The following is a 27,613-nucleotide window of genomic DNA, read 5'->3' on the forward strand; positions in this document are numbered from 1 at the left end:
GAAATTGGAAATTGGTATACGACAAAAATTTGTGTAATAATCTTCCAAACAAAAACAAAAATGATTCTCTTCACATAATTAGAAAAAAACTCTTTTCAATTATTATTTTTCTCCTCTTCTGCTGGGCCATTTTGTAGGACCAATTTCTGTGGTTTTGTAAGTTTTTTTTTGCTGTATTTCCATTACGTAATCGGTGATGCACATTTAAAATCAGTACAGTGATACTGCCATATAAATTCTACAAATTGAATAATTATCTTACTTGCAACTTGGTACGGGATTTTGTATAGTAATTAGACACGAACCACCATTTTGACAATAATCATCAGGGCAGCTTATTGTCTGACATTGTGAACCGGAGAAGTACAAGGGACAACTAGAAAGAAATTAAATGTTAATTTGTTATATGTTCAGTAGAAGATTTAGATTTATTAGAAACAATTAAAGAGTTCAACTGAAAGACTACTGAACTGGAATTTATCAGTAACTGTGCTTAATTCAAGTTAAGAAGTACTAAGTGAAAACACCACATACAACATTTACGCGCGCGTACAAAATGTCATTCCTAGGATTTCGTGTCATTACACGTGCAAAATGTAGACACGCGCGCGCGTAACATTTTCTTTTCACAGGTGTCCTATCAAAGATTGTAAAGCGGCGCTATACAATCTTTGGTCGTATTAAAAGAAGGCTAAATACTTACCTGCAGCTTGCAACGCCTGATGATGTTGAGCAATTCCCGCCATTTTCGCAATAGTTTGATGGGCATTCTTCACATCGATCACCCGAAAAGTTATTAACACAACTATACAAACAAGAGCACAATAAAAATATCAACATGTTCTGAAAACGTAAATAATAATCAATCAAATAAAAATATAAAAATGGCTCTTAAACTTTGTAATAATATAATTACCTGCATTCTTTTTCTAATAGTGAGTTTATAGAACAACTGCCACTGTTATAGCAGTAACCTTCTTCACAAACAATAGGCAGATCTGACAAAAATGAGAAAAAAAGTGAGTTATTCATTGTGTAGGCATATACGAACGTTACATTAACTAAGTTAAATAATTAATTATGATCAGATAATCTGTCATTCATTTCCTTCATTTCGAATAGTACATCCATATACAAAACAAATGTCAACAAAAAATGAATTAGAATCTAGTATAAGGAAGTTGTTGTCTCCGAGGAAAAACATATGTATCCGATGTGATAGATACACATAAATAGGTGGTTGATACAATTATGTATTATATTACTATTGTACTATTGTATGTGCACGGTAGTTTTCCGCCAATCGTTGAAGACTAACCCCTCACACATCGTCTAGAAAATCTCCGAAGTGAAATTGGTAAAAGAAATACATAAAAGCATTACCTTCTCCAACGACCTCATGAGTAACATCTACTGTAATACTGTTATTTTCATCAGATAGTAGGTTTGCATTGTCTGTTTCGTTGAGAAGAAGTTCGAGTAATTCTTCACCCTCCATGGTTGAGTTGGTAACGAATTGTACTTGATATACAACAATGATACTGCCTTCTTTGAATCCAATAACTGTACAACCGGAGAACGCTGAGCTTAGTGAATTATATGCATTACTAATCTGAAATAAAGAGATACATTTCTTATTTATATTGAAATATGTGATCTGTAAAGTATGGTTCATTAAATAACTACAAAAAAGTGTTTATACACATGCTTGATATGGCGTATTTTGGAATAAATTGGAATTTTTGGAATAAAACTATCAAACTAGTTAGAACAAAGTATAATGTGCCCAAATATAGTAGTGATATGCTTAAATATGGTAGTGATATGACATCATCATGTTCATTATGGGCACATCACATTTTTTGTCACATAAAGTTTGATAGTGTAGACAGCTCAGAGCTTTAGAAAGAATCCTGCAATTTTAAAACGGACGGGTAAAATATGTAGGCCTACTGCAGCTAAACATCTTAACCACCAGGAAACGACTCAAATTAAGAAAGAAATGCTTATGTTCTTAAGACTTTTTTTGTTGTTGTAGGCCTACACAACATACACAGCAAATCTAAACCTACAGACATATCTCATAACATCAACACATGTTTAACGAATAAATTAAAACATATAGGCCTACATACAATTGAACACATGAGTTCTGCATACTCCATGTAGAGATCGGATGATGGATCTTCCAATTCTGGATCCCATGCTACTAAAACCTGATTTATTTCCACTACACGTAATTCACCACGGAAGGATACTGCGACGACGCAACCAGATGAACTAGAGACGTAACCATCGGTACATGAACATGAAAATCCACCAGCAACGTTTGTACACAACTCGTTATTTCCGCACGGGTTCTGATCGCATTCATCAATATCTACGAAAAACAATCATTCATTTTTGACCAAAAATTACAACTGTTTTATATTACTACACATTTCTTTTAGTTAAAAAATCGTAATATGTAAACCTTATACAATTGGGCATGGTATTAAAAGGGAAGAATGAATTTTCAATTGAAACTTGTTTGAAAAGGTTTTTTAAAGTATACAGTACTTTCTTCTAAAGCCCTGTCTACACTATCGAACTTTATTTGATAAAATAAATGTGATGTGCCTTATAGATATTATGATGTCATATCACTACCATATTTGGGCACATCATTTTGATAGTTTAGACAGAGCTTTAAACAGTTTTACTTTCTTTTTCGATATTATAAGACGTGCCAATGTTATGAAATTCATAAGACTCTTTCACTTACCTACACACGCATTTTCATCATCTGAAAGCATGTACCCGCTGATGCAGGTTTGACAAGTGAATTGTTCGTTACTCAGGAAAACACATTCCTCAAACAATCTTTCAGTGCAGTCGTCGGTACCTTCATCACATGGATTGACCACTGCAATATTGAAATAAAGAAATAAGATTATGTTATGATAGTGAATTAAGAATACACAAAGTTCAAAACATAACTTCCAGGATTGCTGTCTTGACTAGGCATGATAAGAAAACCATATCGGCTTAAGGTTGGTGGTACAGCTTAGTACAGCAAGTTTACGAAAATCAACAATTCATCAATTTTTTTATTATTATAACAATATGTTACAACATCTGGATGTTAGTTAAAATATTTTGTTTTTTAAATAAAGGATGATTTTTTATGAATGCAATGTGTTTTGGTAATGGTAAACTTAAGACAACATAAAGTTTATACTGTTGATGTTATGTTGTTTATTTTTTCTTTTCTTTTTTGACCGCACCACAAATACGATCCCTGAGTACTGAATATCCTCCAAGTTATTATGTAGGCCATATATATTATATTTGTTTTGATATTAACGAAAGAAAATAAAAACTTTGGATGGTTACCTGTTTCCACGACATCGGTATTGTCTCTAATTATTTGACTGTTTGGCTCGAGAATGTCCATAGTGTTGCCAGTCAGGCCATTCAAAAAGGCCTCGAGAACCATCGCGTCTGTAACATTATATTGGTCATCGAAACTTAATGTGAATTCAACCTCCACACCATTAGTAGAATTATCAATATTAATGTTATCAGTTACAGCTCCGAAGTAATTTTCTGCCAAAGTGCTCTGCGAGAATAGCGTGTCTATCTGCAAAACAAAATATTAATACCAAATAATAATATTTAATTCGTTTTTATTTAGGCCTACCTTTTGCTTTAGCTTTCTTGTTTGACCACGCTGTCGAAACTATGGTGGTAATTGATAACATAAACATACAAGAAACCACGTGTGACTGAGGCCTATATATTAGACGACATACGAATATATAGGCGGAACCAAAGCAATATGACCAATCACAAGCGATTAATTATCCGAAGTTTCGCCTGTCCATTTTTGTGGAATTTCTGAGAAAGCTACCAGAGACGGTTATTTCCACAAAAGCTCAGAATTAAGCATAATCATGTATATCATAGATGAAAGCTATTAGTATGGATTTAGAATGAACAACTCGTGAATCTATACTTACATCATTGGCTAATTCAATACTGACTTGATCAAGGTCTAACGTGTTGGCGAACGATGTCGTAAGCAGTCCTTTGATGTACAGAAATTTGGCATTAAGCGTCTTTGCAACAACCACTGTAATTTAAGATAATATTAAATATCAATATCTACTATTAGTCAAATATGTAATATTTGAACACAAGTTATTAATTGTTAAGTCGTATTTAAAATAATGCTGGGTTCATTTGTATTAAGTGAAACAGTTCAGTGACCTAAATTTTAGGGGAATGCCGTTCATATACATAACATTGCCAAGATATGTTAATTATCTTTTATTATATTAACTATTTCTGTCATCTCGAAGATAATAAAACCTTAGAAACTATATACGGTAAGTAATACATTTGAAATGAATTAACTCGTTTAACTTACGTAAACATTCTCCACTTCTGTTAAAATATGACGTCTGGCAAACACAGTTGAAACTTCCCTGAGTGTTAACACACCTTTCTTTGTTATCCATGTTGCAAGGGTTCGTTACTTGAGCACACTCGTCAGTATCTATTCATATGATTAGAATATAAGTTTCTAAATTAGGCATACAGTAATCAAATAAGTAGGCCCAAAACTTATTGTATATTTCTAATACACGTTAAGCTCGAAACTGTCAGAGTAGGTTATGCACCACGTTGTCGGTTGACCTGTTTCTGTTAATATTTATGTTGTTCGACTCGAACGTAGACCTATGGTTGACGGTACGTATTTAGTCAGAAACTATTGGATGGAAATATATTGTGATATGATAGTATAGGTGGGGATACACGGACGGATACTGTGATTAGATCTAATTAGGACGGACAGTATTGCTTGAACCAACGCTAACAAACAACGAAGACTAATTTAACCAGTGATATTTTTACCTGTACATATTACACCGTCTCCATCAAAGCCAGGCTTACATTCACAGCTGTATGAGCCAATATTATTGTTACAGATACCAAACGCCGAACAGTCATCAATATTGTAAAAGCATTCGTCATAATCTGTATATTGAAAAAAAATGCGTATAATTGTTAATAATTTTAATTCTTACGTTTTCTACTATCCATGTCGAAATGGTGGAAAACATTCATTAAATAAGCTGTTAATTTAAAGAATGTCTTATTATGAATGATATGACGGTATTGTAAATATAAAAGTGAATATAATGTAAAAGGTGTAGTTAAATTTGGTTACCCATGCATGTGCCGGCACGGCCGTTTGCTTCGCTCACGTAACCACGGTTACAACGACATGTATATGAGCCAATAGTATTGTTACACATTGCGTTGACGTCACAATTGTCAGTATCTAGTTGACATTCATCCACATCTACAAAAATAAACATTTAAATAATTAAAAATGATTGTGAAGTAAAATGATCAAGTCGTTTTCAGAATTTGCTTTCTTAACATACGGTAGAAGAGAAAAATGCATGCTCACAAGTAGGCCTACCTACGTCTATCCACCTAGCACCTATTGCATAATTATAATTGATATAATGATTCTATTTAAATTTTTGTTACAATCTCTTACCTGTACAATCTGAACCATCGGTTACGAATCCATCATTGCAGTCACACTCGTAAGAACCATCTGTGTCGGTACAAGTCGCCTGTTCTTGACAAATATTAGGCTGTTCGGTACACTCATCAATGTTTATGCACGAGATAAAACCGTCACCACGATAACCAGTCATACACGCGCATGTGTATGTTCCCAGTAGGTTTGTGCAGTCGGCGTGTGCGTCACATGGACTATCATTACATTCATTATTATCTGGTCAGAATAAAGTACATAGAGCATGTTTAGCATTGGTACCAATAAAAGAGGTACAGTATTCTGCTAATACTTTACTAACCATCAGGACGTGCACACAGTATATAGCTATATTTTATTTAGAAGGAAATTATTTATAAATATGTAGCAAGCTATAGGTAAGAAGGTTAGATATAATTGTTAGTAGTTAATATGTTGTACGGTAAAACATCATCATTGAAACAAATGAAAGATACACAATGTATTGCGCATAAAGGGATAAGGGTACGGGCACACTGCACATATTCACGTTATATCTCGTCGGAAGATAACCTACTGACAGTGACAATTTGTATTAGTTTATTAAATACAGATAGACTCCTATTTAGTTGACTTTCGATAGTCAGTTAGAATATGTCTAATGACAGCTGCAGAATTCGTCGTCTGCACTGTTTTTAAGCAATGAGAGTCCCTTTTAACTTGACACTTACCTATGCAGGAATCGATACCGTCGCCAGAATATCCACTGATACATGTGCAAGTAAACGAACCATCAGTGTTGTTACAAGTTGCAGACGTATGGCAAACCTCCGATGAAAGACACTCATTGACATCTTTATAAAATAAAACATAAAATGATTTTACTACTCTATAGGAATTAGTTACTTTCAAATCGGGAGCGTCCTGCAGAGATGGTTACTAGTTTTTTAAGTATTCACAACATATATTCTTAAAGCATTACATTTAATTCCTTTCAGCAACCCATTATCCTATTAAATGTTATTTAAGTGTATGGATGGGATGGCTGCTGATAATTGCAGACTCAGAGCGTAAGTTGCCTAGGCTTGCGATAAGTTGCTACGCCTATTTCAAGCTACAATGTAATCCGGTTGTAATACAATTATAATCATGGATTTAATCTGAATAAAGGCCAATTTACACAGACGAGTGGTAAAAGTAAGCTGTAACAAAAATATAGAATATATGGTATTTCCGATGAACATCTACGCAAAACGCAGGGCGGACGAGCAGTTGAGTGGAAAATCGCTCAGGATAGATACAGATATTACGTGGGACCAGCTACTAGCTTTTCCGCTATCGTTACCGCTCGTCTTTGTAAATTTGCCTTAACGCTTCCTGATTTAGCAAGCGTTCAAACAGCGCATTGAATATCTTTGGAGGATGAACATGTTTTCTTACCTATACAAGTTTGCCCATTTCCAGTGTAACCATCTTGGCACGTACATCTATAACTCCCATCTGTATCTTCACAATTTGCATTTTCATGGCAGTCGTTAGAGTTGCTAGTACACTCGTCAATATCTTTAATTAGTAAGTAAAATACAAAGTTGTTATTTTGAAGAATTACTCTGTTCAAGTGCCATTAAGATTTAACCATATAATATGCGATTTTAAGTGCTCGCGTTGTATCTTGTAGTGGAAACAGCCAAGCTCAATATTCTATACTCACTACTACAGGAAGAGCCAGTGTAACCAGCCAAACATTCGCAAGTGAATGAGCCATCAGTATTCGAACACTGTGCAGTGGCAACACATGTATCCGATGTTGTACATTCATCAATGTCTACATAAAAGAAAAGAGTTATTCTTTATAAAAAATAGATACTATTAAAAAGTTTTCCAAAATGACGTAACTTGACGTAATTGAATGATGAATTGAATTGATAGTAGGCCCTACGAGATCTGTTTATAGACGTAAATTAAAAAAAAATGTGTTCCTGTTCTCTCAGCCCTGTGGTTGCCGCCATAAGTTTAGTTGTTCGAAAACGAAACGAGATCAACTTACCAGTGCATGTTCTAAGATCCTGTAGAAGCTCATATCCATTTGCGCATGCGCATCCATAACTTCCTTCTGTATCGGTACAATTACCATTTGTCGTATCACAATCGTCCTGATTCAAGTCGCATTCATTTACATCTGAGTATCATAAATTTACGTTAGGATGATCTTTAGTTCAGGTTATAATGATAATGAAACTCAAAGTAACTAGATGCATTTATGTATACAAAATTTGGAAGAAACAAAAAGTTAATCTAGTCGTTCAACACGTTACATTTTTTCATTCTTTTTAAACATCCGAGTGCTGTATGCGACATTTAATATCCATACATAACCAATATTGTAATATCCAGTATCATAGGAAATACAGCATGTTATGTGAATCACTTGTACAGTAATATCTGTTTATGTTATTTCATGTAAGAATGGCGATAGTAACATGTGATGCTGTATTACGTAATTGTCCTATGATATGCAAAAATCTTTAGATAAAGTAATACTTACTTTCGCATCCCATGTTTACCAAGGTGTATCCTTTGTCACAATAACATTGTTGGTTACCGTCTGTATTGATGATACATGTAGCTGATGCGTCACAGGGGTTAGTGTCATCTGGACATGTCGAGTTTTCAAGAGCTAACACGAAATATTAGTAGATATTTTATTAAACATTCATTATAGCGTTTCAAAATTGAGTTTAAACATTATCAAGCTATAATATCACATTTAAACTTCTTTTAACATTCTCAATTGATACATTCTTAAGGCATTACCTAATTAATCCCAAAGCATGAAAGATAATGTAAAACAGAACAAATACTTACGAATACAACTTCGTTCGTCTGATCCTAGTTCAAATCCGTCATTGCATCCACATGTATAGTTTCCAACGGTATTTGTACATAATTGGTCACATTCATCGACTTCACTAGAACACTCATCAATATCTATAATTCAAATACAAAAATTTGAAATAACTACAATACAAATTGTCTAAAGTATGCTGTTTTTTTATTTTCTTTATTTTTATGTGGCAAAGCCACCTTTATTCATCACTTTGATAATGTGAAAATAAAAAGTAATAAGTAATAAATAATAATAAATAATAAACATGGTTACATTTAAAAAATAATGATAACAAATTCTGACAACAGTGCATAGTTACATTATAAACAAACTAAAAAGTTTCACTTAAACCAAGTATGGTGGTTTAAAATACACCATAGAGTAATTCTAATAGCATGGTTACATGAATTAACAAAATTACTAATTCTGATAATACCATTCCTAGCAATATAGGCCTGATTATTAAACAGCAAAATATATCTGCCAGTTTAAGCTTTTGGAATAAACATAAGTTGTATATAGAAAAAACTGTAACTTTACCGTACCTAAGCAGTCAAGCCCATCACCAAAGTAACCCTGCATGCAGTCACAAGAGTAAGAACCAATGATGTTGTGACAATTGCCATTGGCAGAGCACGGAGTTCTTCCATCAACAAGAACACATTCATCAACATCTGAAGAATAAAACGCAAGTACAACTTTCGAATATTAACGATGATATAGGGAAGTCTTAGTAAAAACTGGGATTCTTACTAGTATTGAATGCAATGCTGTCGACCTGTGTTATTTCCAATTAACGAGATTAAGTAACGCCGGAACGGTTTTATTTTCCAGCGTATTTAATGATATATACTGTAGACATGATTATGAAGTGATACGTTATTTGATCAATATTTAGGTCGGAGCCATTAACCAGTTTATGTAGTAGAAGCATTCCTGAAGCTCATTCGATTGTTTATTGCTTTATTACAGAAAAAAAATGGAAAAGAAAATCATATGTTTATTCAGAAATAGGCAAAACAATATATTCATATTCTTGACGTGCACAAACCTGTGCAATCGGCTCCTTCGGTTGCTCGATCATAACCGGTGATACACCTACAGCCGTAAGACCCATCCGTATTAAAACATTCCTCAAGTTCCAAGCAGACGCCATCCGATTCTGCGCATTCATCGATATCTATATTAAAAAGTATGTAGGATGAGACTGTGACTCATAAACATCGTACAAAGAACAAAACAAAATTCTAATCCAATGTTTCGTAATTGTGTATAGAATAAAAATCATCATCTTACCAAAACAAGTGGACCCATCTCCACGATAGCCATTTGGACACGTACACATATAACTGCCGATTGTATTTGTACAATCTGACATGGGATGGCAATCTAGAGGTCTTGCAATACATTCATCTATATCCTCACAGTAAGTGCTGTTTCCTTCAAATCCTTGACTACAAGTGCATCGATAGCTGCCTTCAGTATTGATACAGTCCGCATTTGGATCACACTCGTAAGTACCTTGTCGGCATTCGTCAACATCTAGTGACAATGAGTGACATACATTCAATAAACCAAGGATGTATGTTCTTTCAGTCGGTAATAGTTAAGATATAATAGTTAAGTTTCAATGTTAAGAAGAAATTGCATACATTCAATAAATTAAAGATATTTCTTTTATGCCTTATGTGTGTTCTGTTGACATTAACATTAATATTAACATATCATGTTAAGTTTCATTGTATAGATAAAAATCGCATACATATGCTAACAATTAACAAACAATATACAGTGTAGAGGATTAAGAAAAAGATGAATTGATACGCATCTTCATCACTTAACAAATTGCTTACATAGTGTTTCGTTAAGCTCCGTAAAAAATGCGTTGTTCTGATTTTGAACTGTTCGTTGATTTGTACTTTGTAGGCTACAGTGGTCAACTAATCGGATCGCAATTTGAATTCATGAAACAGTCCTGTAAAGCAGTATTTGCGAAACCTATTCACACCATCTTTAGAATCTATCATGAATTTAGAATATACTTTTCTTTATTCTCCCATTCTCTACAAGAAATGATTGTCTATACCGTGTTACTTACCAGTACAGGTTTCACCAGTGCCCGTGTAACCGTCAATACATACACAGAAAAAAGAGCCCTGAATATTATTACAATCAGCATGTGCATCGCATGGGTACACATTTTGTTGACATTCGTTTATATCTGGAAAAAATCATACACAATTTTGTAGATTTAGATTTATTTATAAAGTTTTCTGATAATTAATAAACTAATGTTTATATAATATAATTTGTTTTAACAAAACAGTTTTATGTAGGCCTACACTATGTTTGATAGGTAAAGCATAAATTGAACAATTGACTCGTCCTTTAAATATTATATTAGCTTGCATAATATAAGGGAAAATGCATTTACTGTATGTACCGCATGCATTAAGCTTAATGGCATTACTAGTATTATATTTGATTTGGTCATTAGTAGGCCTAGTGTATTATTAGTAGTATCATTAGTAGTATTAGTAGAACTATTTATTCATCTTAACTAGCTTTTCAAAGTTTTTCCCTTAACAAATAATTAAACGTGCAACATTTTGAAATCTAACCATCACATGTATTTCCATCTCCAAAATAGCCATCATTACAAGTACAATCATATCCTCCTTCAGTGTTTTCACATTGCGCTTGCGCACTGCAGCTGTCTGTCTGAAGATCACATTCATCAATATCTGTAAAAGAAGAAAAGAGAACTATTGTTTAAAATAATATTCGTTTATTACTTTTACTCAGATGTTTCTATGCTTTCTTACATATATGTTTATCTCATTGAGACTTAAAACTATGTTTTGACAAAAAAATGTTTGATGTGACCAAATATGGTAGTGATATGACATCATCGTGTCAATATATGGGCACATCACATTTGTTTGCTTAAAGTTCGATAGTGTAGACAGAGCTTTATAAAGTGTGTATATCGGAACATTGAACACTGTACTTTGGAAATGGAAGGCAAGCACGTACGTTAACCACAATTCCAAGCTATGCCACTACTAAACATTATTTAATCTTGTGATGTTACTCGCAGAAAAAATGGGAAATCATGTCACTATAATGTATACTGTGAGTTATAGGTACGTACCTCTACATTCTTTCATATTGAATAGCAGCTCGTAGCCTGATCGACAGGCGCACTCATAGCTACCAAGTGTATTTGTACACAATTCAGGGTGTTCACAAAAAAGAGCAGATTCATCCTGGTCGCTTCCAGCAGCACATTCGTCATAATCTATACAATACAATTATACATTAACTAATTCGCAAATTGCCTTTCTAATATAGGATATTAATCAAAATACTCTAGCTATTTTGTATTATTTTCTGGGTTTTCTGAGTGAATACAAACAAAAATGTTCAAGAAATGTATTTGTCAGCGTCCATTTCCGGTAAACATACATTAGTCAATAAAAGATAAGTGGAGCTGTTGCTGGATCACAAATTAGAACTATCTCATAAAGACGTTTTTGCAAGTTTCTTTATAAAGTATCTGCAACATAACATCTATCTTGAATTCAACCTAATGAGTAAAAAGATCTTCATTTGCGTATCATTATTTATATCATCTCATTTAAAATGACGTCCCGTTAGTTCTACTACAAGTAAAAACAAACTACCATACATGGTATGCCTTAGAATACATACCATAACATTTAAAGCCGTTTCCGACTAAGCCAGGTGGACAATCTGCACACGTTGCGTTGGCTTCAGGAGCAACGTTGTCTCTGCAGATAACACCGGGATAACATGGTTCCTCTGCGCATGCATCAAAATCTTTGGAACAATCAGAACCAGTCCAAGCCAATAAACAATCACACTGAACAACCTGATATTTAAATATATAAGGATTCGGATGATTACAATTTAGTAGCCATAAACCGTTCTTTTTGGTAATGCCTAGGCCTAATGTTTCTTAAACTACAATTTGTCTTAGCTATACCGTACATCACTGGACTTATATATTATACGTCTAGCAAATGCAAGAAAATAATCTATAATTACCACAAAATTTGTGTCTGTATTATCATATCCGTCCAATAAATAATTGAAATCACAAACACCGCCATTGTAACATGCGCAGATACGAATCTTCATAACAGCACTAGTGGCATGTGTACCATCGCTGACTATGAAGGTGAGAGAAACCACGTCTGTAGTTGTTGGGGTCCATGTAAATACGCCACCTGTATAAAAAAATACAAATCTCATAATGTTCGCCACTTTCGGAAATGTCTGCGCTTTTAGTACGTACGTATTGGTCATTGCGTGCACTATGAAACATAATAATAGTCTAAATATTTATGAGGCACAAGAAGGTTCCAGAGTGCTTAGAGAAAAGTAAGATTATTGACGAGCAATTATACCTACGCAGTGCATCTTCTACTCACAGAAATTGCAAATGGAAAGCAAAGAATAAAATGAAACTCACTTTGAGAATCAATACTCGAGCCAGGAATGTTGAACTCCAGTCCATAGGTAAGAGTATCATCGTTCTCATCACTCGCTTCTATTGTCAATGTAACAGTACTATTCACCATTACATTTAACTGAGATTGTCCAACTAAATACTCAGAACTTGCATCAACAATTTGATCAATAACAGGTGGTATATTTTCTAAAATGACATTTTAAAATAAATTTTAAATAAATAAGTAATTCAATGAATAAGCAAAAAAGGAAGGTTCTATTTCTATGTTCACTTTCGTCGTAACTTAAAATGAAAACCCCCATATTTTCTTTTAAAGAGGAAAAGGTAGGCAACCATATACAGTATATCCTCCGTGCTCTATCATCATCTCTCATTTTCCGTAGACACATTTCAACCATGTTTCTCATCAGTGTTTAGAACGTTCTGGTGTAGGCCTGTTATCCCGGCCATAAAAGTTCAGATACCGAGTCGTCATGTCGGGATTAGACGTCTAAAAATAGGTTGACATCATCTTTTAAATTCAAACGAAACAAAAAAAATCGTTTACCTAAAACCATTTCATTCTCTACATTTGTTTCGTCAGTTAGTTTCGAGTTTACTCCAATGTCAACGTTCTTTGTAGCTAGAGCGTCAAATAAGCATTGTCTGTTTGATCCACATCGGTCTTCTGCTTCCTGGAGAAGTTGAGAATCAGCTGTAGCCTTTAGCTCATCAAGAAATAATGGTTGAAAACTCTCATCATTAAAATCTTCGTAAGACATCCCGGAAGGATACACGAACATGGAATCTTCTTCTGATAATCTCCCTGTTTTGTATATCAATATCAAGTAGTCAATTATATGCACAATTTTACGGCAAAGTTATTATTTGAAAATAAAAATAATTCAAATTCAGTGAATAATCGTCACAAACACACCAATTGATCTTTGTCACATCTACCTATATTTCTCTACGCTTTATTGTGATGGTTTTAGACATCACTCTAAACATTCACTTACATGAATGAAGTCAGTAATATTGGCCCAGGGAGTCATAGCACAGTCATTTCTATCGGTTTTTTTTTATTCCAAATTCAATTATACAAGTAAAAGGAAGTAAAATTGTGTTTATAGGAGAAACTGCACAACATTAAAACAAAGTAATCATTTAAAAGTATTTTATATTTCGAAATTTATACAAAATAATAGAAAACTTCTTACATGAATTTGAGGTTTCAAATATATCCGATTCTGCCAAGGTGGTAGATGTATCAAGACACTCCATAGTGGGAGAACATAGATCATCCGAAGTGTTGTCGTTCCATATCCCTGAAATGTAAAAAAAATATTGACAAACGAACTTGCAAAATATGCCTTAACCACAATGGTGGATCCTTCCATCATTACGACTAAAACAATATACAAAGGACAATATTTTCAAGTTCATCAGTACGTAATTTTACAATTTTAATGCCTCTAAACTTTTAAATTTAATTCAAAATTCAGGGTCCGTCATAAAATTGTATGTGATTTTGTATTTAGCGTCAACTTTTAAAATAATTGCATGTGAAAATACAAGATTCAAATGTGACGCACAATGCACAACTAAAAGCCATTTTTCAACCAGGCGAAAAATCGCGTGAATTGGACATTCATGAGTTCTGATTTGTTGCGCATTTTTATCACGTCACATTAAGTAGATGAAAATATAAATACGCATGCGCATGCAACAATGTCCAAAAAGTGTAAAGCAAACTGTTATTACCGAATAATCCAGATGTCCTGCCCTTATACTCCTCTGTAAATTCTAATACCACATCAAGCATCTTTTCTTGCAAAGCAACCGCAAACGATATATTACCCCACGACGCAGACACTCGACTGATGTTGCTTACATTTCGTATAGATATTGAAAAACTAGGATCGTTCATTGAGCTGTAAGGACCTGTAAGATGAGATAATAACAATGTGTTATTTGATTATAATAATTCAGGCTTGATAGCTCATTATTATTATTATTATGTAAAATCTCACTAAGCGCTTAACAGTATAACATTCTACCACTACTCTATCAAACTAGTTTGACAAACGTGATGTGCCCAAATATTGTAGTGATATGCCAAACTATTGTAGTGATATGCCCAAATATGGTCGTGATATGATATCATCATGTCCATATATGGGCACATCACATTTTTTGTCACGTATTGAGTTTGATAGTGTAGACAGAGCTTAAGTAAAGACGGATAGAGATGGGTAAACCATTCCAAAGAAAGGCAGAAATCCAAGAAAGAGAACAAAATCCATAATACTTTGCTGATGGAATAAGTGAGTAGACACTCTGAACTAGATCGCAGAGAAAATAATGAATACATTTTTTAAATAAAAGCCGATGAAGAATAATTTGTATTATATTCGACTATTGCCAACTAATTGATCATCAAATCAATGGTTAAAGAGTTTAATTCACGTTTTAGATTATAGATCCAAACGCAATTCATATTTCTAATTAGACATTCCAGATAATATATTTAATTCTGTATTTAAAATGCATTTTTGAGTATTTCAAAATGACCAATTGATAGATAACAATTACCCATTTCCAAACTAGAAGTGGTGACCGTTTCTGAACCATTCACAACGATATCAAAATCTGTTCCATCCTCATTTAGTGTGAATTGAACCTAACAAAAAGCAATAAAAAAAAAGCTATCAAATATTATATATATATATTTTAATACATAGTAATATGATATACAAATAATGAATGTTTATGAGTTTTATGTTGGATATTTCATGAGTTGACTGCTATATTTAACGTTGATGTGCTGAATCGTTGTATATAACGTCGAACGTGCAATAGTGCAGTCATGTGACCCAAAATCGTCAAATCATATGAAAAGAACCTATTCAGGTGTATATTTAATATAATTTAGTTGTGTTCGCACGTTTATTATGTACTGTATGGCGTAACAGGTACCTCTAACATTACAAATATTTATATTAAAAACAGTGTTTGAATTTTCCTCATGATTTGTATAATTATGCACCAGTTTTACAATTCTAAAACCACTTACAAATGTATTACTGGTCATGGTATGTACTCCTGTAAATGCAGAGAAAATGGTAGCCTCAACGTTCTCATCTGAGATAGGTGTTGACATTCGACATTGGAGTTGAAACAGACCACTATCAACATCGGAACATAGAAATTCGCCATGTCCATTGAAGGTGTATTGATAGCCATCACTGGTCGTTATATGGGGGTCACCAAACATCCATGCTAGAAATAACAGGATTATAACGATTAGTCCTCAAATTGTATAACTTAGAAGAAAATTAAAACCTTTACTAAAATTTAATAGTTGCCATTTCACTCTTCCCTGCCTGAATTTACAAAAATGTTGATTAATCGCCATCATTAAAGATATATAATAAAAACATTAGAGTCTATATATCCCCTTCCTCTTCTCGCCTTCTTTCCGCCGCCATTCATTTTATATAAAATGATATGAACTGCCACTCATCTTTGTTTTCATCGATTTTAAAATACGTACATTTCTAGTGGTTTGAATCTGAATTTCCCTAAAAAGTGGCAGTCTTGCATTTTTAAACCCATAATTTTATAAAAGTAAATTTTATAATGTTGTACGTTTACTAATAGTTTTTGCTACCAGAGCAGTCACCGCTAAAACACATTTCGTATCCGTGTAGGCCTATAGACACTACAATAGTCTTTCTTTTACGTCCTACTCATTCTCACTGATTCTTCCTTTTTAAAAACTCTCCGCAATTCATCAGAGACTGTCTTGTTATTAAATTATCTATTATTATCAATTAAAATTATAACAAATTTAATATTATCTCTGATGAATTGGTATAAACCGTAGGTCCAGTACACAGTTCGCCCGTGTGCACTGGTTCATCATTCGAGAGTTGCAGGGGTTACCCCGGTGGACTTGTTCACAAAATAACCATGTGTCAGGGTGATTACCACCTATCTGGTAGGACAGTGATTAGCTTATGGTAATCTTTGGTCGCATGTGCCTAAAGACATAAAATAAAATATAAAATTAATATCTTACACAATAATGGTGGATTATATCCAATACAGCTTGATTGAGGTCGTCGCTCCACGTATTTGTCGCATAAGCTTTCATCTTGGGAGACAGAGCAACAATAATACCGAGGCATAATATCATACGCTAAATACAAATGAAAAAAATTAAATATAGTAATATAGTTAATTTAGCTAGATAAATAAAAGAGGAGATATTTCTTTTCGGAATTATAAATTAATATACTGTATATGGTAGTGCTGAAGCTGTGGTATATTGATATTCGCCTTTTTCATTTATAAGAGATATAAAACATAGTCATGTCTGATTCAATAAGTTAAAATACTAAATAGCAAGTTGGATACAAAAAAAAAACATTATCGGAAAAAAAGTACGAGAAATCCGATTCTGAAATTGTGTGAAAAATCCCCGTCTCTTATACAACCAGATCTAGAATCCGGAGCATTACATTGTGAACTTCATTATGACCCGAGAATAAAGTATCGGTCTTAAATTGATTTTCAATAAAATTATATTCTTTTTATCTTTTATTTTATTTTATTTATTGCATATATTCATCCAACACACCTGCCAATTACAGGATGAGATAAACTATTTAATACTTTATCGTGCTTATAAACTCATTTGAGGCTTAGGGAGTGGAGTTAAAAGAGTTGAGAGTTACAACCCTGGCACTAGGTCAGGATTGAACCTTGGGATTGGAAGGCAAGCACCACTCTACAGATGCACTTGATAAAAGTATTATTATCTTACCTATGTGGTTGATATACTGTGAAAATATTCCAAAAAATCCAAAATTATAGGCGTATTTAAAAACAAAACTGCTAGCTCCAATTCCGTTGTATCCCTCCAGCAAGGCTAAGTCATTGATACGGTAACAGCATTGTGTTCCAGAAAAAAAGAAGTTAAACGTTGACGAATGGAAACATACTGCGTATGACGTTCCTGTTACAACGGATAATAAGAATAAACGCCGATAATAAAAAAAATGGCTTAATGTAAATTAATAATTATAATCTGCATAAGGGACAATGTCAAAACTATTCTACTGCAATTATGGCAGTAATAATAATAATATATAGATTTATACAGCGCAAACGATGTCTCTCTATGCGCTCGTAACTGGAATTAACTGGAATTTGTTTACACTTTACTCCGTTAATCCAATTATTTAGGAAGCTTTTTAGTAATCAAAACACACTGTTTTTATTGCAGTTAATAAACTAAAATATTAACATTAAAACAATCTAAAACCATACGTTGTTGCAGTAAAATAATTACTGAAGTAACTGTAGTAGCATAATTTTGACATAATCCCTAACCAACTACAATTCATACAATGTGACTAGGTATATGTGAACATATCTCCATAGAGTTACACAGATAATAGTTACTACGGTTGTAAACGGTTGCTGTTGTCGGAGACACTTTTCCATCTAGAAAAATTTTAAATCAAAAAATATATATTGGCCTTACTTTCATTTAAAAGTGTTACAACGGTTGAAAAGACCGAGGTAGATATTTCATAGTTAGCAAGTGCGTTATCAACATCACTTCCTCTGCCAAGCCCGTCTTGTGACAAGGAAATTACCGGGTTATACACGTAGCGACCGTCAAGTACGATTTGTCCAAAAGTACACGGGCATGTGCCTAAACCTGTGGTTGAGAAAGATTCTGTCTTATCTTGGTCATACCAATCGTTACACCATTTTCTCGGGTTGATGGTGTCTTCTGTATTTGTATCTAATCGGAATACCCATTGCCCACTCAGTCCCGTGTTGCCATTGTATTCGTCGGGTCTGTATTGATCGGCGGTAAAAAGATTTGTTGGATTGTCTACGTCAACGTTGTATCCAATAGTTGCGTCTGCTGGATCCTCTAAACTAGCATCCCATGACATATCTCCCTCTTCGTAAAAAAATAATCCGAAGCTGAACAGACCGTCAGTCATTATGGTTGCCTGGAATGTGTTCCGCTGAAAAATGGACAATATATGATAATGAGTCCTGCGTTATGGTACGATTAAACTGGTGTATACATAACCATACGTTATAATTTGCTTCACTAGTATATGTAAAACGAACTTAGCAAAGGTTTATCCTATTTAGGCCTATTAGGTCTTGTTTATTCAGGTACCGCAACGTCTTAAGAAGGATATTTTTAAAATAAACATTGAAATATTTAGATTTAGACATCCAAATACACTTTGACAATTTGTGAGAAAGAATATATTTTGAGTTTATATTTTTGCATTTCGAAGGATTGCCGTACCTTACTTGTTGAGACAGTCGCAGGACGCTGTGCTATATCGAGCCAGGTAACTTTCAAAGCCCATGTTGGTGTAAAGTCTGTCGGCAGTGTGATGCTAGCCGCTGTGGTAAGTTCTGTTAGCTTATCTAACAGGTATGGAAGGAATAGCTGAGCGTCTTCATCCCCTGATACGTACTCCTGAATGTATATAATGATTATAATAATGTAACTGATAATAGCACAACACATTACAGCACATTACTTTAACAAAGCAACAATAACATTATAGCATAATACTTAGTGCAGCGGTTTTAGAGCACAAAAGTGTAATCCAGGCATTCGTAAGAGGCATCTCGTGTGTTTCCAAGCCTTTGGTTCTAATGGAAACATTCAAGTTTGTGGACAAATTATTCCGATCGAACAAAGTTTGGCTTTTCAAAGATTCAATATGAGTTAGAGATAGAGAGTTATCATTACACTTGTCTTAAAACAATAAAACAATATAATATGAAGACATCATCCATACCTGGTATGAAACATCTCCAATATCTGTTGACATGTCACCATCAGCCCAGAATGGAGCAATAATTTTCCTTCCATCGCCGCTAACAAAACCTGAAGTAGGCGGATATGTGTAACTCACAATATCATCGTTATTATTTACCAAGATAAAAATTCCATTTTCCGTAAACTGTCAAACGATTTAAAAAAAATACAAATTAGAAATGAAAGTAACGGGTTTCGAATTTGTACAAAAAAGATTGTATATTACTAATTATTCATTCACTTCATCGTTATTATGGACTCTACAGCACTTTATGTGACAACAAATGTGATGTGCCCAAATATGGTAGTGATATGCACAAATATGGTAGTGATATATCATTATCATGCCCATATATGGGCACATCACATTTTTTTTACAAATATAGTTTGATTGTGTAGACAGGACTAATTTAGGGTATACGATAATCTAGCCTACTATTGCATGACAAGTTTAAATTGAAAGGCTATCATTAAGTCTTTTTGACATACCCATACACCAGCAGTGAAGTCAACTAAGTATCCGTCAATGACGGCAATGTGTCTACAGAAGAATACGGCTACAAGAACAGTAATAGTAACACAATTATTATAACTGATCCATAGCATTCAATAGGCCTACTATAAATGTCACACTTACATAAAGTTTGGGCAAAAATTCTGATCCAACTGGAAAGCCATTCGGAGGAGTAAACGACGGAGATATGTACTCTCCGAGCGCCTTTGTATTTCTTTCAAAAGTCTGTCGCAGGCTACTGTCTCCATACGTGGATCCATAGTCGAAATATAGTATTTCTAGATAACATACAGATATACACATTTTTTAGACATAGCTGACATTTATCGAATTTTACGTTTTAAGAAAAGTCAAAATTGGTTTGAAAAAATACTAAAATATATGTTATAAAGGACATAAAATAGACACATCTTATTCCATTGAAGCATTTTGTACTTTGCTTAAAAGCATCCTTGCCAACTTTAACCCATCGTACTGTTAGCCACCATAAAGTCCTTTTCTGAATTCTGCCTACCAACCTGGCATTATTGATCCAATGAATATTTTTACATTTACAAAATGGCGGCGGAAGAAGAATATTTATAGAGGATCGACTGTCGATATTATTAAATATAGTAAAAAATATATCAACTTACCGATACACTCAAAACCGTCGCCTCTATAACCGTCATTACATTCGCATGTGTAGCTTCCGGTAGTATCAGTACAAAGCGCATTGTCGGAGCAAGTATCAGTACCCCTTGCACATTCGTCAATATCTACAAATAAAAAAAAAAGATGTGCTGTTCACTCTTTTATATTATATGTTATACATATTATTCTATTTAGCATTGAAGATCAGTGTTAAGGGTCTTTCTACTGTATGATCACTTTTATCTTCGATCATTCCTGTTGATGTAGACTTTAGTGTGTGAAGGACTCTTCGAGTTAGAAGTTTCGGTTTCACGTATTATTTTTATGCAAGGCCTTAATTCTGGTTAGGGGGTATAATAGTTGCCACCATACCTTCACATCCTTGTCCCTCACCCTCATCCTCAAATCCATCATTGCACTCGCATGAGTATGATCCAAATGTGTTCGTACACTGAGCATTGCTGCCGCATGGATTGTCTTCAGTACATTCATCGATGTCTGGCCAAAAAATAAAGAAGGCGTTAACGAAATAAACAGTATACATGACTATATACTATTATATATACATATATATGTCTAAAATCAAAATCAGTTTGCGCCGCGGTACACCACATGCATAGTTCTGGAAGTGTTGAGCTTCTCTCTCTCTATCTCTCCTGGGGACGACCGAAGCATATTAATCGAAACGTCAAAAACCTCAACAGTTCTGGTCTAAATACGTGATAGGCCTAAACCAGTATCACAGGTTTAGTTATTATTATCTCGTGCTTTTTTATACCTACCAATTAAACGATGTAGATTCCTTGTGCATAATAATTAATGTATGCTTTAAAAAAAGATTAAAAATAGTAAACAGAATATTATAAAGATGATTACCTATGCAGTGCTTTCTGATGTTGTATTCAAGAGAACCATCATCACATGTGTATATAGTTGGAGTAGCAGGTTCTAAAACAAGGCCACTGCTACAAGCAAACTCTATTGTATCACCGTGATCAACCATTCCATTGGTCGATACAGTTCCATATGTTGGTGCATCAGGTACATTACACATCGCTACAATATTCATTACAATAAAATTAAAACTGTTAAATATGGAAAAAGCAATTGTGCATGCAAATTGATATTGAGGCACTCATTTGATTAAAGTAAAACCGTGGCAGGTATTATAGACTTAATACGAGTTTTCCGTGACGTAAACTTATCCAATAATAGGTCTAATATCACTTACAATAACAATGAGGTAGGTTGTCGCCGAAGCTTTCGTCAGTGCACGTCAACACTGAATCCCCTACCAACGTAAAACCATCGTTACAGACGAATTCGATGACCTGGTTGTTTAAATAACGTCTGCGATGTTGTGCTGGAGAGGTTTGTTTACCATTATCCAGTGGGTCCAATGAAAGGCAACTTCCTGTTAACAAAACAAGTATAATATTTGCCATAAGATCGCTTCTGCCATTATGAGTCCTATCATACATTAAGTATGAAGATTGTCATTGTGAAATGAGGTGACGATCATGGATTGTTTTGTTGTTGAATAATTTGGACCCGGTAGGACACTGATATTGGTACGTGTCTTAGTCAATGTGGCCAAGGATTACCAATAGTAAACTAATCAATGTCCTATATAGGTGGTAATCCCCCAGATACATAGGCTATTTTTTGAAACAGTTCTCGAATAATGAACTGAGTGCACACAGGTTATTACTGTGTGCACTGGACCTACGGTTTATAGTCCTTATTCGAGAAGACTTGTTCCACCACCAGAACTAGGAGCGAGTCGGTCTCAAACCCTTGCCGATGTTGTTGGCTCTTGAGGTACGGTAAACGGCGCCATGCCTTAACCGCTCGGCAATTTGACTGTCATTGATATACTCACCATCACACAAGGAAGACGTCTCATCGAAATTATCCGGACAATTATTATCAGTTTCATCGCAAAATAGGCTGGTATCAATGCAATAAGCGTTATCACATCGTGTTTGACTTTCAGAACATTCCCCTAAAATTAGCAAAAATACTAAACATATAACAGTTACCAATATAGGCCTAAGGCGGCGTGGAAATGAACTGGCCACGCTAACATATAATGCCGAGGCTGATTACAATGAGCTCCTAACAGCTCTTTCACCGACGTTGAGAAGGAACACATTTGTATACCTTAACAATTAGCATAGGTTCTAGACTGAAGTTCAACTTACTTTTGCTAAAAAGATAAATATTTTGGCACACATTGCGTTTCATACCTATAATGTTTGAGCTTTCCAGACAAAAATCGAAACGTCGAAATGGTGGACTAACATAAAATAAAGACAATAAATACAGACTTGGGGCAAGTCTCTTAATGACACTACTTACCATGGTGTCTATGTGTGACTATGGATGAATTATATATATCAAACATGAGGTCCGGGTTCGAATCTCGGTTGGGGCAACTTTTTCTCATTCTCACAGATTTCCTCAATTTATCGTTTCGAATTAATCAATACATTTTCAGTATATCACCGGGTGGTTTAGAATTAATGTTCTTTGCCTCTTGTGTTTAATATAATTATATAATAATAGATATATATATATATTCAATTCATTTGGCGTGACATAGGCTTGCTCGTTCGTATAATCAGCGTCTCATGGCAATAATAACATAGTTAATGTCTATTTCTATCTGTAGCAATTTACAATTAAGACTTACCACACGAGAGTGCATTTTCATCTGACCAATCACCACAGTCATTTATCGTATCGCATAACTTGTTAAATGAAACGCAGTTGTCATTATTGGTACCTGGACATTTAGTGAATGTATTTGGGCAATTCGTATCTGTAAAAAAAATATTGTCATTGTATGAAAACCCACCTTTAGGAGGAAAACGCTTTTCAAATAATAGCCTTGTCGAAAAATACTTCATTACAAAATAATAGGGATTTTTTTTCAATGAGTAAGTGCATATTTAGAATATCTGTGTGTGTGTAAATGTAGCTTACTTTCACAGTCGAAACCATTAGACGCCAATGTATATCCTTCATTACATTCGCACGTGTAGCCACTATCCGTATTTGTACAATGTCCGTTTTCGGTATCACATTCGTTTAATACTTCAAACGCACATTGATCTGGATCTGAAGAAAAAACAAATCAAAGACAGAGATGCAGTAGTATTATAACACACCTGAGTAGATTATTGTCATTTGGATAGATGATTGTGCGTCACATGGTATTCACTCAATTGCACTTACAAAGTAGTGTGTAATGTTTTGCCGCCGTGTAAATAGACTTTAAACTTTAAACACTTTAAAGATGTATTGAAAATATTTTTTTTTAAATTCTTTTTTGAATATGCCATTTTAATGTCACATAATAGTTATTGACTTTGACCAAAAATTGGATTAAAAAAATTGATTTAGCTGAAAAAACTGGAATTTAAAGCAAAAAATGGTCAAATTGGCTGCCAGCCAATAGATTTTTGGTTGAATTTAACCATTTATCATGGTATTTTATAAGTGGAAACATTATTTTTTCCGTTTTTTTTTTCTACGGAAGTGATTCACTTTAATAAAACTACAAAATAACCTATTCAAAGTTCGATTTAATTAATCTTCATTTTTCATGTTTTTAGGGGACAATACATCTTTAAACAGTGGTCTAAAGATGGCAAAAATATTTGAGTGTGTCGTATAACTAATGGAATTACTTCTTCAATTTACAATAATGTACTGAAAAGATTGTTTTTGTATTGTTTGTTTTTATATTATTATTACCTTTATTCATTGTCAATAATAGGAACTTCCCTTTAAAGTAGCTAACTAACTCAACAAAATTGGAGATAATATCTCCAATTTCGAAGTGCGCCCTCGAAAGACTGACGAAGTTTCAACCAATCAGAGAATGACGATTATGAGTAAAACTGATAACACACCGGCGGTCAAGTACTGCTATTGCTAAAGCGTGGTTCCCACTAGCGACGCAACGTAGCCGACGCAACGTAAGGAAATGCGTTGTGTTGTGTTGCGTTCTACAGGTTTGATTTCACGCAGGCGGGGGCAAATACAATTACTGGAAGGGAATTTTCTTACGTTGCGTTACGTTGCGTTTTTGTGGGAACCACGCTTAATTAAGATAGTATACAACAAATAGTTCTGAAAAGAACTATTGAGTTTCTTGACGTTTCGATCAAATATACTTTTATCGTCTTCAGGAATGTGATGGTAAATGGTGTATCGCAAATTTTATATCAACATAATTGATTTCGTTATGCAAACCTTCGAACAATATATAAAGTGTGGTGGTTCCCACTAGAACGCAACGCAGCGACGTATTGACGCAAAGTGCTGTATTGCGTAATCATAAAGCGTGGTTCCCACTAGCGACGCAACGTAACGCAACGCAGCGACGTTTTTACGCAAAGTGCTGTATTGCGTAATCACAAGTACGTAGGTTGCGTTACGTTCCGTCGTTAAGCGTGGTTCCCACTAGCGACGCAACGTAACACAATCTACGCAACGTAAGAAAATGCCCTTCCGATAATTGTGTTTGCCCCGGCCTGCGTGAAATCAAATCTGCGATGTTTGCAGCATTGTTGCGTCGTCGGTTCCCACTTGCGATTACGCAATACATCACTTTGCGTCGATACGTCGCTGCGCTACGTTGCGTTGCGTTTTAGTGGGAACCATGCTTAAAGCGTGGTTCCCACTAGAGACGCAATACAAGGAGGTACGCGCAACGCAGACGAATTGACCAATGACAAACCACTGTTCGAATAATCCATCGCTTGTGATTGGTCAAATCATTTACGTTGCGTTACGTCCTTGCGTTGCGCCTCTAGTGGAAACCAAACTTTAGTGGGAACCACGCTTAAGTGGGAACCGACGACGCAATAGTGCTGCAAACATCGCAGGTTTGATTTCACGCAGACGGAAGCAAACACAATTATTAAAGCGTGGTTCCCACTAGCGACGCAACGCAAGGACGTAACGCAACGCAAGTGAATTGACCAATCACAAGCGATGGCTTATTCGCTTGTGATTGCTAACTGTCTATAACTTCGCTTGTCATTGGTTAAAACGCTTGCGTTGCGTTTACGTCCTTGCGTTACGTTCTAGTGGGAACCAAGCTTTAGCGTGGTTCTCACTAGCGACGCAACGTAACGCAATCTACGCAACGTAAGCAAATGCCCTTCTAATCATTGTGTTTTCCCCCGCCTGCGTGAAATCAAACCTGCGATGTTTGCAGCATTGTTGCGTCGTCGGTTCCCACTTGTGATTACGCAATACAGCACTTTGCGTCGATACGTCATTGCGTTACGTTCTAGTGGGAACCACGCTTTAAAAGGAAATGTTATTACGTTGCGTAGATTGCGTTACGTTGCGTCGCTAGTGGAAACCAAGCTTAAGCCAGAAAGTGATTTACAACAAAGTACAGTAGGCCTACAAATGAATGTAGTCGTCGTCATTGTATTGACTGACATAACATAATGGATTTTTTAAATATATTTATTAATTAATTAATTATTGTTATTAATTTGGAACGAGCTTACAATACACAACGTCATCATACTGTACATTGCAATATCTATTATAGATAGCAGCTATTTTATTATTAGGACTACTCACCTTGTGTCGTCATTTCAGGTGTTGTTGAATCTACGGGATCATCTTCGTCTGTATAAATGTCTATTGTTGTCGAATCTATGAAATACATATTGGAAAAAAAGAATAATTAAAAACAAGCAAAAAACAACAATTTTTTAACTTCAATATTTGTGTTTTCCTTCAATTCTTCTATTTTTTAGTCTCTAGATATAAAGTCTTCATATTTGGGCTGTTTGACTGTATGTCCGTAATATCTATAATGTTTAAGATTTAGGCCTAAACTATAATTTCAATAGATTCAAGGCCTTTAATAAGGAAGGATTATTCTGTTGTACAGTTTTCTTTATACGAATGGACATACACTCAGAATTGACAAACATTTTACTGAGAAAAACTATGCTGACGGTTAATGAAGATAACATAATAACTTTCAAGCCGAAAATGAATAGCTTGTATAAAGGTTACAAAATTAATTACCATTTTGAAAGACGAGTGGGGGCGGACAGAAAATCGTCGTACTAAAAAACAGGTTTTTGATAGCACCACCCCAAACAGAAAAATACTATACGCATACAAAAGTTAAAGAATTTGGATTAACTTATTGTTACGTTTTACTGAACCAGGTCTACTTAAATAAGCGAAGTTCTGGTTTTTCATCATTCATTTCGCTTCAGTGCACTTTTTTGTTTGTTTTTGTTCTTTTGTTGACCTTTTAATTCGTTAAACAGGTATTTAAAATAAAATATTATTACTTCTAGCAAATAATAGTATTTTTGTCATGCATTGCACAAGCACAATGAATTTTTATCCTACAGTACATTCTTGTGCTCAATACAAGGTGGAGCTCGCGATGATTTAATCAAAATGACTATTACCGTGTTTCTATGAATATTATTATTCAACTGGAAATTCTGTCACGCATTTGGTTTAGTTGTTAATAAAAAATACCTTAAACTACTAAAAATATGTAATGCCTATATTTCTGTTGCACAATACAAGGCGATTATTTAATCGAAGAATAAAATGACCATTACCGTTTTGACCTTTAAATTCTATATAATTATATTATTCAACTGTAGAAACGCATTCGGTTTAGTTGT

At 34.4% G+C, this 27,613-nt stretch overlaps 1 protein-coding gene across 1 annotated transcript in view; it reads right to left on the reverse strand.

The window, feature by feature from the left end:
- The window catches only part of LOC144835563 (uncharacterized), a 36,092-nt gene that overhangs the window by 2,601 nt on the left and 5,878 nt on the right, over positions 1-27,613 (reverse strand). Inside the window, exons 2-47 of the mRNA XM_078690644.1 lie at positions 26,535-26,609; positions 23,910-24,044; positions 23,617-23,745; positions 22,804-22,926; positions 22,153-22,335; positions 21,798-21,977; positions 21,294-21,419; positions 20,924-21,046; positions 20,412-20,566; positions 19,755-19,919; positions 19,250-19,426; positions 18,455-18,953; positions 17,732-17,923; positions 16,985-17,104; positions 15,977-16,182; positions 15,496-15,583; positions 14,665-14,844; positions 14,121-14,228; positions 13,469-13,726; positions 12,922-13,107; positions 12,495-12,676; positions 12,138-12,318; positions 11,578-11,724; positions 11,045-11,167; positions 10,522-10,644; positions 9,720-9,965; positions 9,475-9,603; positions 8,969-9,097; positions 8,402-8,524; positions 8,082-8,213; positions 7,584-7,715; positions 7,248-7,361; positions 6,977-7,099; positions 6,268-6,390; positions 5,555-5,797; positions 5,216-5,350; positions 4,900-5,022; positions 4,412-4,540; positions 4,002-4,114; positions 3,376-3,622; positions 2,765-2,905; positions 2,136-2,380; positions 1,384-1,612; positions 917-998; positions 704-805; positions 263-376 (exon numbers count right to left, since the gene is read on the reverse strand). Of these exons, the coding sequence (XP_078546770.1) occupies positions 263-376; positions 704-805; positions 917-998; positions 1,384-1,612; positions 2,136-2,380; positions 2,765-2,905; positions 3,376-3,622; positions 4,002-4,114; positions 4,412-4,540; positions 4,900-5,022; positions 5,216-5,350; positions 5,555-5,797; positions 6,268-6,390; positions 6,977-7,099; positions 7,248-7,361; positions 7,584-7,715; positions 8,082-8,213; positions 8,402-8,524; positions 8,969-9,097; positions 9,475-9,603; positions 9,720-9,965; positions 10,522-10,644; positions 11,045-11,167; positions 11,578-11,724; positions 12,138-12,318; positions 12,495-12,676; positions 12,922-13,107; positions 13,469-13,726; positions 14,121-14,228; positions 14,665-14,844; positions 15,496-15,583; positions 15,977-16,182; positions 16,985-17,104; positions 17,732-17,923; positions 18,455-18,953; positions 19,250-19,426; positions 19,755-19,919; positions 20,412-20,566; positions 20,924-21,046; positions 21,294-21,419; positions 21,798-21,977; positions 22,153-22,335; positions 22,804-22,926; positions 23,617-23,745; positions 23,910-24,044; positions 26,535-26,609 (7,318 nt within the window). The remainder of the gene's footprint in view (positions 1-262; positions 377-703; positions 806-916; positions 999-1,383; positions 1,613-2,135; positions 2,381-2,764; positions 2,906-3,375; positions 3,623-4,001; positions 4,115-4,411; positions 4,541-4,899; positions 5,023-5,215; positions 5,351-5,554; positions 5,798-6,267; positions 6,391-6,976; positions 7,100-7,247; positions 7,362-7,583; positions 7,716-8,081; positions 8,214-8,401; positions 8,525-8,968; positions 9,098-9,474; positions 9,604-9,719; positions 9,966-10,521; positions 10,645-11,044; positions 11,168-11,577; positions 11,725-12,137; positions 12,319-12,494; positions 12,677-12,921; positions 13,108-13,468; positions 13,727-14,120; positions 14,229-14,664; positions 14,845-15,495; positions 15,584-15,976; positions 16,183-16,984; positions 17,105-17,731; positions 17,924-18,454; positions 18,954-19,249; positions 19,427-19,754; positions 19,920-20,411; positions 20,567-20,923; positions 21,047-21,293; positions 21,420-21,797; positions 21,978-22,152; positions 22,336-22,803; positions 22,927-23,616; positions 23,746-23,909; positions 24,045-26,534; positions 26,610-27,613) is intronic.

The sequence above is a fragment of the Antedon bifida genome, chromosome 2 (genome assembly GCF_963402885.1).
Source record: "Antedon bifida chromosome 2, ecAntBifi1.1, whole genome shotgun sequence".
Lineage (NCBI taxonomy): Eukaryota > Metazoa > Echinodermata > Crinoidea > Comatulida > Antedonidae > Antedon > Antedon bifida.